The sequence below is a fragment of the Cololabis saira genome, chromosome 1, assembly GCF_033807715.1.
Source record: "Cololabis saira isolate AMF1-May2022 chromosome 1, fColSai1.1, whole genome shotgun sequence".
Classification (NCBI taxonomy): domain Eukaryota; kingdom Metazoa; phylum Chordata; class Actinopteri; order Beloniformes; family Belonidae; genus Cololabis; species Cololabis saira.
In genome coordinates, this window is record NC_084587.1 from 29052023 (window position 1) to 29065797 (window position 13775).

General features: G+C 37.8%; 1 protein-coding gene across 1 annotated transcript; it reads right to left on the bottom strand.

The window, feature by feature from the left end:
- Nucleotides 1-742: 742 nt before the first annotated feature.
- On the bottom strand, nt 743-11677 carry LOC133442248 (bifunctional apoptosis regulator-like). Its single transcript, XM_061720210.1, has 9 exons — nt 11444-11677; nt 9464-9764; nt 7730-7828; nt 7418-7511; nt 2744-2916; nt 2443-2587; nt 2084-2263; nt 1712-1908; nt 743-1008 (listed from the first exon to the last, which is right to left on the bottom strand). The coding sequence occupies exons 2-9, from the start codon at nt 9742-9744 to the stop codon at nt 816-818; spliced, it is 1362 nt and encodes a 453-aa protein (XP_061576194.1). The 5' UTR covers nt 9745-9764; nt 11444-11677; the 3' UTR covers nt 743-815.
- Nucleotides 11678-13775: the final 2098 nt, after the last annotated feature.

Genomic DNA, 13775 nt, shown 5'->3' on the forward strand with positions numbered 1-13775 from the left:
TAAACCGTTTTTAAATTGTGAAGTTTTATTTAGGACCAGACAAATCACCCTATCCTTACAAGGTCAGAAAAGAAAACAACCTCAGATGAACAACAAAATACTGAATCATGGGGTGTATTCAGGTTTTTCATACACTCTCCTGCTTTTGGACTCAGATTTTGGTAAATAACATTTCATGATATTGTTTATCTAAGGTTATATTTCGGGTATGACCTGGTTAGTAGTACATTTTCTTTTTTTATGATGCCCTCGGTCTGAAAAAGACCATACTTTATTTTTATGTGTGCAATACTGGGCAACTGTAAATCAGCTGTTTATTTAACTAATTGTGGATTAGGCCACATGCTTAGAAGACCCTCATTGGTTGTATTCATTTTCAGTTAATAAAAATCACCTTTCACTGAACTAAAGCAGTGTCAGTGCTGCAAAGCCATCAGCAAAGACTAATATCATCAGTGCTTAATCTTGAGTGAGATAAGGGTAATTTCTCCTTGGACCTTTTAGGCATTGCAGTTAGTGAATCTGCTGTGAAAACTGAGGAAAAGGTCAAAACGGGACAGGTATTTTGGTGCATCTCATTTCCTTTGTATTATTGCTGCTCAGACACCTCTGCGCCTCTCGCGTTTCACGCTGCGACCATCCAGTAAAGAGATGAGATAGGAAGTGACTACTCCGCTCCGACAGCAAACAGAGCCAGTCTCATTTGACTTTACTGCTGAAAACAACACTTCTCTTCAGCAACTGGACTTCAGACACTTTATTTTGCTGTAAAGCCCACACCCAAGAATAAAAAGGCACTGACTACATGCAGTCCGTCACGGTGCTTGTGTTTCCGGGTGCATTAACTGCTGCACCACCAGGTCTATGTTAATGATGGGACTGAAGTACAGAGCCCAGTAGAAGAGGCAGTTACATACAAACTGGGGGACAAAAGGCCACAAGAGGGCAAAGGCAAATCCCTGAGAGAGCATCTTCCACAAGTGGCTCCACATCTTTTGGGGCAGCATCCTACAGATAAATGGAAGGCATAGATTAGAGCAATGATTTAACATGGGATTGTTAAGTAAACTATGTACAATTTTACACACACAGCTCTAACTTCTTTTAACTAAATTTAGGTTGATAATGACTATAGCTTGCCAGCGGAAATTGACTTATTTCACCCATATAAGCCTGATACATGAAATAATATGCTGAAAGTGCTATTTTACTATGTATATCAACAATTAAACACCCCCAATTTTGTCTTTAACAGTTTCTGAACAATATGTTGGTATTATTAGGAATACATGGAGTAATTTTATGTATTTTTTATAAATTTGTTTTATTTATCTATTTTTTACATGAAACGCAGGACGCACAAAAAAAGTTTTATAAACAAAAATATTTATAAAACTTTTTTTTTATTATTATTATGGTTGTTGCACAGAGATCTCAGAAATTCTTGTATCAAATGTGATACATCAGGCATTTTAGGGTTAATTCATGTACTATAGCACACTCTTTTGTATAACACTTCTACATGGAGTTTTTATACTTTTCAAAATAAATGAAAAGAAAGTTTAAATGGCAACTATTTCCTTAACAATGTTGAGCACATTGAGTCCATGCTCATAATGTGAAATGTGCTTTATAAATAAATTTGACTTTGACTTTGACTTAACAAAGAAATAAAGAGCAGAGAGACGGCTACGCCTCAGTTTACATGTACCTGATCCTGGCTGTTGTCCAGAGCCTCCACAGAGCGCAACCCTCGAGCACTGAGAGCAGCATGGCATTCACAATAATGAAGCGGGACGTCCAGTAGTGGACAGCCAACCAGTCCCAGGCAAATTCAGCAATCAGCTGATAAGGAAGCACGCAGTATTTGACGAGGAACTCTGCCCACTGACGCCAACTGGGTTCCAACTACAAACACAATTACATCCGAAAAAAATAAATCACTTGCTGCTACACTGAAATCCAAAGAACAAAAAATATTTACATGAAGATCACTACTGTTACAGCAATGAGTATCAGAGTTTAATAATTATCTCTCACACTCACACAGCAATAAGATTGTTCAGCTTCTGCAAAACATCACCTGTGCGTTGAGGAATCTGCTCTCCACTGACGTGTCGATGTGTGCGATGGCTGGACAGCACGTGTGCAGGAAGGGAAGGAAGGTCTCCGAATAGTCAAATAAATACATATAAAAGATTGTAAGCCGAGGAGAGCACTTCAGCGCGTACAGCAAGAACAGAGACTTCCCTGCGTTAGTCGCCTGCAACAGAGAGTGAGAGGAACAGTTAGGGGACGGTTGTCAAGAATTAACCTCAGCTCTTACAATTTCTACAATGGGTTTTATTTTTGAATTAAGGAAATGTGGTTGTAGAAATATTGAGCAGTGTCATATGAAGAAACGTACACTGCGACCACATGTTACAAAACCAGAGTCCTTACTTTGTATTCCCAAAGGTTCTGTGGAGGTTTGACGCCCAGCGCTTTAACTCTGTCCAGCTCAGACAAAACAGCTCTTCTGTGAGCTGGATTCTCGATGCTGTAAGGCGATTTCAGCAGCTCTTCATCCCCCAGCATCAAAAGCAGCCTGAAGCAGAGAAATGCGTTGATAAAAAAGACTCAGATGAGACGCAGCGTGGGCGTTGTGGCTTTTAAGTGCAAGTACTAGATGCAGTCGACAGATGACAAAGCTCAGCTTAGACCAGAACTTGCATCACCAGACCAGTACGTGCACTGTATCTACCTTCCATTAACGTTCTCTTGTTGGAAAGGCTTTCTGTAAAGCTCGGTCCACGGACCCAGGTGATCCAGCCAGGACACGACATCCTCTGGTGTCCAGTGAGACACGGGTTTACTGATCAACAGGTCTTGTTGTTCCATCACACCACTGCCCCAGTGATACACCAGCACCACCACCTGGAGACACACAGCGTTACAAGGTACGATGATCATCTCAGAAAGTGAGATCATAGCTGAGCTTCTCAACATTTACTCATACTTTATGGGGAAGGTGGCTCAGATGGTAGAGTGTTCCCCCATGAACCTGAAGGTCAGTGGTTCAAACCCTAGTTCATCCTGTGTCCACCAAAGTGTACTTGGGCAAGACACTGGTTGCTCCCGGTTGTCAGGCCAGCGCCGTTGCATGGCAGCTCCGCCGACAACCGGTGTGTGAATGTGTGCGTGTGTGGGTGAATGTTCCCAGTGTAAAGCGCTTTGGGGCTGTAGGAGTACAGCTGGAAAGCGCTATATAAGTGTAAGCCATTAACCATTTACCATACTACTCCTTGACCTTCAACTGCAATATTCTTCTCCACTTTTATTAGAAAATAAATTATAGTAAAATATGACTGCCAAAGATTACCCTTTTCCATGTAGCACAATAGTTGTCTGATAGTTAATAAAATATGAACGTTGAAATGCTCCAGTTGTAATTATGTTGCCTTATTTCAGTATAATGTTAATACTGGATTCCAGTCTTGTCTTATTCTATTTTTCTCTCTGACAGTATTCTAAATTAATCTGTCAATTGTTGTATTCAAATTAAATTATTCAATCACATTAAAACAATGTCAAACAACTTCTATTTTTATTTCAGAATTCCAAATATGAGATTGCAGATCCTTTTCTCTTTATGATCCAAAATCTAAAATGAAAGTTCTTCCGCTTGTTGGACAGAGGCATCAGGACGAATCAAACTGAAAAGGTATTTTATTCATTAATAGTAATTTAATTCCTCTTTGGCACATGCATATAAAAGTCCCATTTCCATTGAATATGGGAAGTTCTTGGAAACGTAACAAAAAAGTGAATTTGAACATTAATTTAGCAGTAACAAATACTAAGAAAACAACCAAACATTCAATGGTTTACCAAGGTTCTCCCGAGTTCATGTGGCTATACTTACCATGTCAGTGAGCCTTGACATTAAGCTTTTTCAGCATGTAGTCCTTGAAGCAAGAGGCTGAAGTGTTTAACTTACCAGAGTACTTACTGTTTGCTAATTAAATAATGAATAAAATCAGAATAGAGCTGAAGATCTGGGAGGAACACTTTTTGTTTAAAGGGCATTTTGGGGTAACTCAATCTTAGAGCTATTACTTGATTGTAATGAGAATAAACATTCATAACAAAAACCAAAAGGAGTATAAAAAGACCATTTTCATTTGCCTGGCAGTCTTTTCAGGTTGCTGCCATCTTAAGCCAGTACCAATCGACTACCGAATGTTGTGCATGCGATTAGATGCAAAATGAGGAGGAGAGTTCGTGGCCTCTGTTTACATAGAACTGGATCAATACTTAGATATCAATAATAGTTTTTTCTCTCCTCATTTTGAATTTATTGACAGTAGTATGCCGGACATTTGGTAGTAGATTGGATTGGACTAAAGATGGTGGTGACATCAGGTGCATAAAAACAGCCCTTCTTATAAATATAAAGTTAAAATTTCCTTAGTTTGTCTGCAGAGACCTTATCCACATTATCACTTAAACTGAATGACATTTTTTAGTCTTGTTGAAGGCTTAAAATAGCTATTTATTCCAACACTGTCTGGATGCCTACTGGGCTTACATTAATGGCCAATATGCTGTAAACATATATTCCATTTTCTCACTCAAAACTTGGATTCACATCATTCTGGTCCCTTTCATTTTGGTACTCGCATTACCATTTAATAATAGATCAAGACTTGATTTAACTCCAGAATGTTCCTGTAAACTTAATAACTTTAACATCAAAGTTACAACACTGTCGTTGGTAAACCGAGCGGATTCCTCTTAATTTAATGTCAATTCAACTTTCATGTCAGCTTTGTTCAGAAACTCCCAACAGGTGAATTCCAACACTGTCTGGATGCCTACTGGGCTTGCATTAATGGCCAATATGCTGTAAATGAATGAATTGTCTTTATTTCGAAAAGTACAGGTTATTTTTCAAAACAAAATGAAAAAGTAAAATAAACATTGCTTTTGCCGAAAAGGTGTAGGCTGAAGGCATAGTTTATAGTGCCTACCCTTTTTCTCTCGTGATCAGCTTAAATCAGAAACATTAGCATTAATCCGTGGAAACAAACAATAAAGCAGACAAAAATAAATAAGACAAAATATAAAATTGACATTTCTGCCTGTTTTTTGGTGGTTGGAGCAACATATTCAAAGAGAATATACTGCATTGACCATGTTAAGTCATGCCAGAGATCCAAGTTGGAACAAAGTAAATATCACACCTCTGACTGGCTGACTGTCCGCCCAACTGGTAAGTGCATTGGTCTTCCCACTTCTCCAGAAAGAGAGCTCAATTGTTCATTAAAGTAGAGCCCTGCATTGTGACACAACAACGTCTCATGCCACCTGAAGCCTCGAAGGCCATGACCATCCAAGGTTTAAGGCTTTCCCTCCTACACAGTTAAGTTTTCCCAGGCTGCTTGACCCTCTTTGCACAACATTAACCTATAAGTTCTTTGAAATGGTGCATATATTTTTGACTTTTACCAACCCATCTATGCTAGGAAAGATTAAGGTTTGGAATGAGCTTTCAGTTTACAACACATGCAGTACATGAACGCATCATGGTTGCCATGTGTATTCTGCGTTCATTTGCCACGTCAGTTGTGGTCGCCCTCGAAAAAATACGCAACCCTCACAATTCACGTTAACACTAGAGACACTGGTGTAATTCGGTTTAGCATTTGGCTGCAACTGACCAAACTTAATACAAGCATATCCTAAGCCTTAACTTTGTGTGGATGATCCTTTTATGCCCAATCTTGGCACCCTTACCCACCACCATTGAATCTGCTGATTTAAAACAAAACGAGAAAAAAAACAACCAAGGACTGTGCTACTTTTATATTCCATAAACTTTTCTTTCTCTGACTTTTCCAACTTTTTTGAGTAACTGGCTTGCAAAGTCTAGATTTTTTTACATTTTCTAATTAAAAGTAAGCGGGTTGTTAAGAAATGGAAAATAATTTAATTTGTACTGTTAACAAAAATGTAAATAAAGGCTCAAATGAATTATATCACAAGAGTTATACTGAAGGTGTGTACAATGAGATTAAACTGTTTATGTACACCAAACAAAATAGCTGTTTTTTGGTGAAAATCTAAACTGTAAAGTGAGAATCTGCTATACCTTTGATATTCTGGTACTCAAAAGTACTTCTCAAACTTGCTGGGATCAACAGGTCTTCAAAAAGTCATCATAACATATTCTAAGCATCTCCTTAAAAATTAGAAGCCCAGTTCAAAAATGTTCTGCCTCTTGACCCACACAACCAACAGGATCTGCTGTCAGCACTCTCCGCGCTCCCAGTTCCATGTCACAGTCCGTTATACTGTAATCTACAGTATTTACATGCTACCTGCAGCGTACAAGCACACACACACCTCACAGACATTCTTATTGTGATATTGTGATACACTTTCAGTCATTTAGTACAGTGAAAACCCAATTCTAACCATTGCTTGTTTATGCCTAACCCTAACCTAATCTCAAATAACATCTTATTTTTTATTCTCACCATGATCTCAAAAATGGCATTCTGATTCATTCAAATTGGGCTTTGGACAAGAACTGTGTGCACACACACACACACACACACACACACACACACACACACACACACACACACACACACACACACACACACACACACACACACACACACACACACACACACACACACACACACACACACACACACACACACACACACACACACACACACACACACACACACACACACACACACACACACACACACGCACACACACACACACACGCGCACACACACACTGCCACGTGGCAAAGCACACTGTGATTTTGCTCCCCAGTGCCACATGGACAAAATAAACATGTTATGCTGACAGCATGAGCACAGCTGACCCCTACAAACCCTACTGCTGCAATCGTTCAACATTACACGCTACAATCTAAAAATAACATAAATGTCAAACGTAAACATCAGACTATAAAACAGTATGAAACTATATATATATTTAAATACACACACCCACCCACAAACACATATATATGCATATATTCAAAAACTAATTGCATCTTTTTACCTCCACATAGAGTGGCAGTTAGAGAAGCCTCTTTACATCTTATAATCTACTACTACACACATAATACACATGTATGATGTGAACTTTTCATATTAATGCTTGCTCCCTGTTTTTTTGTTGTTTTTTTTCAGGGGGGGGGGGGGGTAACTTATTAAAGACATGTTAATAAAAAGTAAGGATGTGGTCTAGGTGGTCTAACATTTTAAATATCAGTTGAGCTTTTAAAAATATTTTGATGTAGGCCAACTTCAAGCAAGACGGCTTTGTTGCTTTCAACTCAAATACTGTTTACTGTCAATTTACTGTTGACGGTAAATGATAAATTCTTCTGCACTGCTACTTTACTTACAGCCACTGATGTGAGTGCAGTTAGAACTCCAGAGAAGAAGAAGCCTGCTCCTTTGTTCTGGTTTGTCCTGGACCTACCCAGGTTGTCGCCATATCTAGGATGAGGAAAAAGGAGATTAAAATGATGATGATTATTAATGTTGTTATTATTATTATCTTTCTTTTTTGTAATGCGCTCAGCTTGCTTTAGATCACAAAGGGATAAAATACATTAACAAATATGTTACTGTCAATGTTACACCTTTAATATGCATTTTTCAAGTGCACACACACACACACGCGCGCACGCACGCACGCACGCGGAACAAAGTACCTCTGGAAGGAAAGCAAGCTGCGGGAGACTTTGGGGTTTGCCTGAATTTCTGCTCTCCTCCGTTGCACGGCCTCAAGGAACAGCTTTTCAGTTGCATCCCTAACAAAAACAACATGAATGTTTTAGTTTATTTTTTTAAAATACAGAGGGTTACATGTCTGAGACCAAATTAGAGAAAATAAAGATTTTTGTTGTGTTATTTCTTTTTCATCCTTTAATTTGAACAAAGATGCTTAGGTAGATACAGTTGCTTATTAGTATCAGAAGAATATATGAAATGAAACCAAACTGCCCTGGCTATTGCTGATGTTTGTCTTTTGCCGTCTTTGATGCAATGTTACACATCACGTTGACAAAAATATCTGTCCTCTCTCTGTTCGTCATTCTCTCTTTTCTATCTCCCCTTTCCTGCTCTCCCAGGCTAGCCTTCAGCAGGAGGGTCCCCCCTTACATGCCAGCTCTTGCTCAAGGTTTCTTCCTTCTTAAAAGGAGAGTTTTTCCTTGCCACTGTTTATGCAATAATTGCTCGGGGGTCATGTTCTGGGTCTCTGAAAAGCACCTAGCGACAATCTGTATTGTAATAGATGCTATATAAATAACATTAAATTGAAGTCACCTTCTTTTTCATGATTAAAAACAGCAACTCTTAAACAAAAAAAGATCTAAATAAATAAATATTCCAAAAATGTATTTCTAAATAACTTAAAAGTTAAGTCAATTGTCTAATAAATTGCATTTAGGACACTGCAACTTCTAGAACAGAGTATAGTTTTCTTTTCAAGTTATTTGTCTCATTCATGTCCTCTCGGTATTTCCCACACATAGACCAAGTATATTTGGCAATCCATTCTCTTACCTATTTATTCTTCAATTAAAAAAAAAAAAAAAAAAACTAAAACCTGTAAGATCTTATTCTAATGCCAGGTTACACAAAGTGATTACCCCCTGTTGATTTCACACACATCATCTTTAGTCTATGCACACGCAAGAGTTAAAACAACTTGTGTAGGAGGAAAGCTTGTGGGACGGGTCACAACGTTGATGCGTTTAAAGATAGAGACTTCTCATACCTTCATTGACTTATTCAAAGAACCAATCCAAAGAACATTTCACTAACCATTTCACTAAGAACAAATCCCTGCTGTAAACAGAAAAGGATGACACCGAGTTGATATATTCCTCTAAAACACAGGCCAATCCGCCCCAAACAGCTGATCGAAGATCTCAATTGAAGGAGAAACAGTTATTTCACGTTAGCTGTGTTAGTGGCATCTTAGTCACACAAGCATTTTATTAAATTTTTTTAAATGAAGATTTTTCCTTAAGTTTTGATATTTCTCCTTCAAGGTTATAGATATTAACAAACTTTTTCTAGTTTGGTCATGTAGACAGGTAAACCCAGAAGACGCCCCCACTCACAGCCCAACTATATTGTCAGTTACTTACGTGTTCCTCAATCATCATGTTCCTGTCTTGTGTCTATCACAACTGAGCAGCAAACCCTCTGTTTGCCTTCTACGCAAACATTTGCATGCCCAATATACATTGTAAAAGGCATATAATAACTCAATAACACATTATTATGCCTAGCATTAGTTTTGTAGAGGTTGTCAGTAGGACTCTGTTCTCAACTATAACTAAAAGGAAAATATGACTGTCGGAAAGAAGAAAAAACAACAACTCTCAATTACTAATGTAATAATTTCACTAATTTCACAGCAGTGAAAAACATACCTCAGCAGAAGGTTGATTTTAGGAAAGCCTTCCCACTTCTCTCGACACTCTGGGCATTCATTCTTGTGTGAGGAGTCCCACCAAAGAGCCAGACAGTGACGGCAGAAGTTATGACCGCAAGTCAAAGTGGTGGGGTTCACTAATATCTCATAACAGCAGTGGCAGGAAAATTCATTCTCTGCGATACTACTTGTTATTGGCTTTAACCCAAGAGATTCTGATATATTATAGGGTTCATCCATTAATGCTCCCAGATCGTCATCTACAGAATTCCACTCCATCTGGTGCAGCGTATGCAAGTCTGAAGAGGAGAGAGCATGTGGTTATTATGTAACAAAGACTGTTTAAACAACAAAATGAGAAACAGGAAACATAAATATATATACACTATGAAAATGAGTGAATGAGAGTAATAATGCACATGAATGAGTGGAAGAATGTTGCACATAAATGAGTAAAGAATATTGCACATAATGGATGAAGAATATTGCACAGTATGAGGTAGCTTATTGGTTTAGAAAGTTCACAGCTTTGGGGAAGAAGCTGGAAGAGCTAAATAACATAAATGTGATCATTCAGAGGATTAAGAATATTAGGAAGATAGAGTCAAAATTCAGAGAGACAAGAGCTTGTTTTGTAAAGTTGTGTTTGCGAAGATGTCCTCTACAAACTACGTCTGGAAACAAAAAAGAAAATCAAGTAATTGTTTTATAGTCATTGTAATTTTAGATATTATCAAGTTAAATAATTATAACTACAAGATTATTTAAAATGAAAAATCACTTGTGTTTTTAAAAATGTAATCAAATACTGAACAATTTAATTCAAAACCTACAAATTAAGACAAATAAATGGTTCAATCGTCAGAGGTGTCAAGTAACAAAGTACAAATACTTTGTTACCTTACTTAAGTAGAAATTTTGGTTATCTATACTTCAGTGGAGTAATTATTTTTCAGACGAATTTTTACTTTTCTCCTTACATTTTCACGCAATTGTCTGTACTTTTTACTCCTTACATTTTAAAAACAGCCTCGTTACTCTATTTCATTTCGGCCTTTAAAAAAAACTATCCAGTTAAATTGCTCCATCCGGATAGAGTGAATTTGGTTGTGGTTGTTTCAGATGTTCTTGTCCAGTTTTGTTCTTACATCCATTGCCCTCAGATTCCTGCAACTAAACTTGGATGTACATTCCAATAAACATTAGGATAAATGATAACATGCCTCTGAAGTTTGACTTTTTGCACCATTACAATACTTATAGGCAACTAGTCATCATATCTTCTGCTCCCTGAAACACATGTTAATGCTCAATAGTACACATATATGGTTCTTTAATATATTTGCATTATACTAAGATGCATTCATTTTCAATGGCTTTTGTCCTTAATGGCTTTTTTCCCCCTTACATTACTTTTACTTTTATACTTTAAGTAGTTTTGAAACCAGTACTTTTATACTTGAGTAAAAAACTCGAGTTGATACTTCTACAGGAGTATTTTTAAACTCTAGTATCTATACTTCTACCTGAGTAATGAATGTGAATACTTTGACACCTCTGTCAATCGTGTCCTGTGGTCGCGGAGACTTTGACAGCTGGTGACGTAGGCACCACGTGACGTCACGTTAGCTGCAGCCGGCTAGCAAGTGATTAGCTTGAAGCCAAGTTAGCAACAACATTTTGTGTTTTCCAGTAAATTAAAAGGGGGAATAATGCCCCAAAATGTGTTGTACTTGCTGCTCAAGCTGATACTTGAGTAGGCAGCGACGGTATAACTTTCCCACCGCCGCCAGTAGACCCCTCAGCGACGTTAATATCATAATAAGTTCATTAAGACTGAGCCGTCCTGCTGGTCTCAGGTGTGGCCCCTGGCTCCCTGACAGGGCTCACAACCTGCAGATCCTTTCCTTAGGTACACTGACATTAAAGCTTTCAGTGGAGGAGCCTCGTCCCCCCAGACCCCCCCCTGCTGCGGTACCTGGAGCAGAGCTGGCCGGTCTTCCTCGGAGCTGCTGCAGACACACCACTCATCTCAGTGCGGCTTTAAAAAGAAAAAAAACAACACACAGGCTGCAGCAGATCAAAGTTCAGACGCGATCCTGCCGGGGAAGACTTTGGCCCGACGGGACCTGCGGTTCCGTGTTCTCCATCGCGATCAAAGTGAAAGTGTAACCTATGAATGTGAAGCCTGAATTATGGTTCTGCGTTAAGTCGACGTAGAACCTACGCCGTATCTCTGCGTCGGTGTAACCAGGGGTGTCAAACTCATTTCGCTTGGCACGCTCAAAATAACAAAAACGGTGCGAAACATTTTTTTTCTAATTCTTTTTTTTTTACTATTGTTATCTAATCCAATATCAGTTTAGTTAATGCACTTTGTTTACACTCTAATTATGTAAAATATATTTCTTCAGGATCCTTTCTGGAAATGTATTGTTTTTTTTCAAATTATGTAAGATAGTTTTAATATCATTTTACAAAGATAAACAGAAACAAATGTTTTTTTTTATATTTCGCTTTTTTTATAGGAAATTTAATTAAAAGCAAAATAGAATAGAATAGAATAGAAAGCCTTTATTATCATTGTACAGGTACAGTGAAATTAGGCAGCAGCTCAGTCAAAGTGCACACATGCAAAGACTATGTAAACAAGGAAACATAAATATATATATATATATATATATATATATATATATATATATATATATATATATATATATATATATATATATACACACTATAAACAAGAGTGAATGGGAGGATAAAAAAATTTACATGGATGGGTGGGGGGATATTGCACTTAAATGGATGCAGAAATAATATTGCCCTTGAAAGGATGGGAGTATTGCACATAGATAGCAGAATATTGGGACATTGTGGATAGAAGGTAGAAAATATTGCACAGAAAATATGAGGTAGCTTATAGGTTGAGAAAGGTTTTGGTTTTGGTGGTGTTCAGTGCCATCTTTCTTATTACATCCGAGAGTGTTTCTTTGTGATTTAGAGATTTTTCCAGTACAATTAAGTGTATTTATTTTAAAAAATTGGCGCGGATATTTACGCCAGTGTGCCGAAAAAGTCAGCACTTCTTTTTTAACTGTTTTACTTTGTCACTATCCTCGAATTCAAAATGAAATTCTCAGAATAAATATCTTCTATCATCTTTTTTAGCAGTGATATTTTTCCTGCGAAAATATATAATAGTAGTCAGTTAATAAAAATAAACGAACGTCTACAAAGAAATAAAATCGGCAAATGCATTCTAGAAAACTAAAAAAATGTCAAAAACTGCTCTCTTTGTGGAATAACGATGGATTTGTAGAAGAAATATATTATCGGATATGCTGCGATTCATGGCAATTATTTATGCCTTCCTTTTTAGTAAATTAACATTTCGTTTTTTTGCATTGGAAACTTCTCGCGGGCCGCATAAAAATCCCTCTCGGGCCGCATGCAGCCTGCGGGCCGCACATTTGACGCCCCTGGTGTAACCTGTACTCGAGTTGTAAAAAAAATCAGGGGGGATGGTGGATTTTATCATATGGGGACAGATAATTTGTGCTGATTACAAATAATATATTACAAATAATAACACTGACCAAAACACCTGCTGCAGGAATGACATAGCAGCAGTTAAATGCAGCCTTCTGTAAGCTTTAAATATCCACTGGGCTTACATCAAATACATCAAAACACAACAATAAAAAACAGTTTTCTGAACTTATCAATATGATTCTGTCCTTCAAAGGATAAGTAAAATGGATCACTGCAAAAACTCAAAATCTTAACAAGAATATTTGTCTTATTTCTAGTTAAAATGTCTCATTTTAGTAAAAAATGTTTCAAGTAGATTTTCACTTGAAATAAGTAGAAAAATCTGCCAGCTGAACAAGATTTTTGTGCTTGTAATGAGAAGATAAATCTTGTCCCACTGGCAGATTTTTCTACTTATTTCAGGTGAAAATTTACTTGAAACAGGTAAAAATTGTCAACATTTTTCTGGTGATGACTCTAAATTTTGAAATAGCAGTAAAACCACATTCATTGATGAAATGACATAAGGGATGGAAAGGGGGGATGATATGGACCGTTTTTATTTCAGGGGGGGATGCCATCGATCCCCCCTCATCCCCCCTCAACTACTGGGTGTAAATCGACGCAGAGTACGGCGTAGGGTACGCGGCGACGCGCGCCGTACGCCGTAGGCTCTGCGTTGTTGTTAACGCGGAACCATAAATCAACCTTATACACGTAAGCTGGCGGGCGAGTCCACGCTGGGTTTATGATGCTGCTAGTCCATCCCTCTTATC

Excerpts from the sequence above, each read along its gene's own strand:
- LOC133442248 (XM_061720210.1), bottom strand. The coding sequence starts at position 9,744 with ATGGAGTGGAATTCTGTAGATGACGATCTGGGAGCATTAATGGATGAA. Across the intron at positions 7,512-7,729 it reads AGCTTGCTTTCCTTCCAGAG|ATATGGCGACAACCTGGGTA; the intron begins GTACTTTGTTCC and ends TCCTCATCCTAG. Across the intron at positions 2,264-2,442 it reads AGAACCTTTGGGAATACAAA|GCGACTAACGCAGGGAAGTC; the intron begins GTAAGGACTCTG and ends TCTCTGTTGCAG.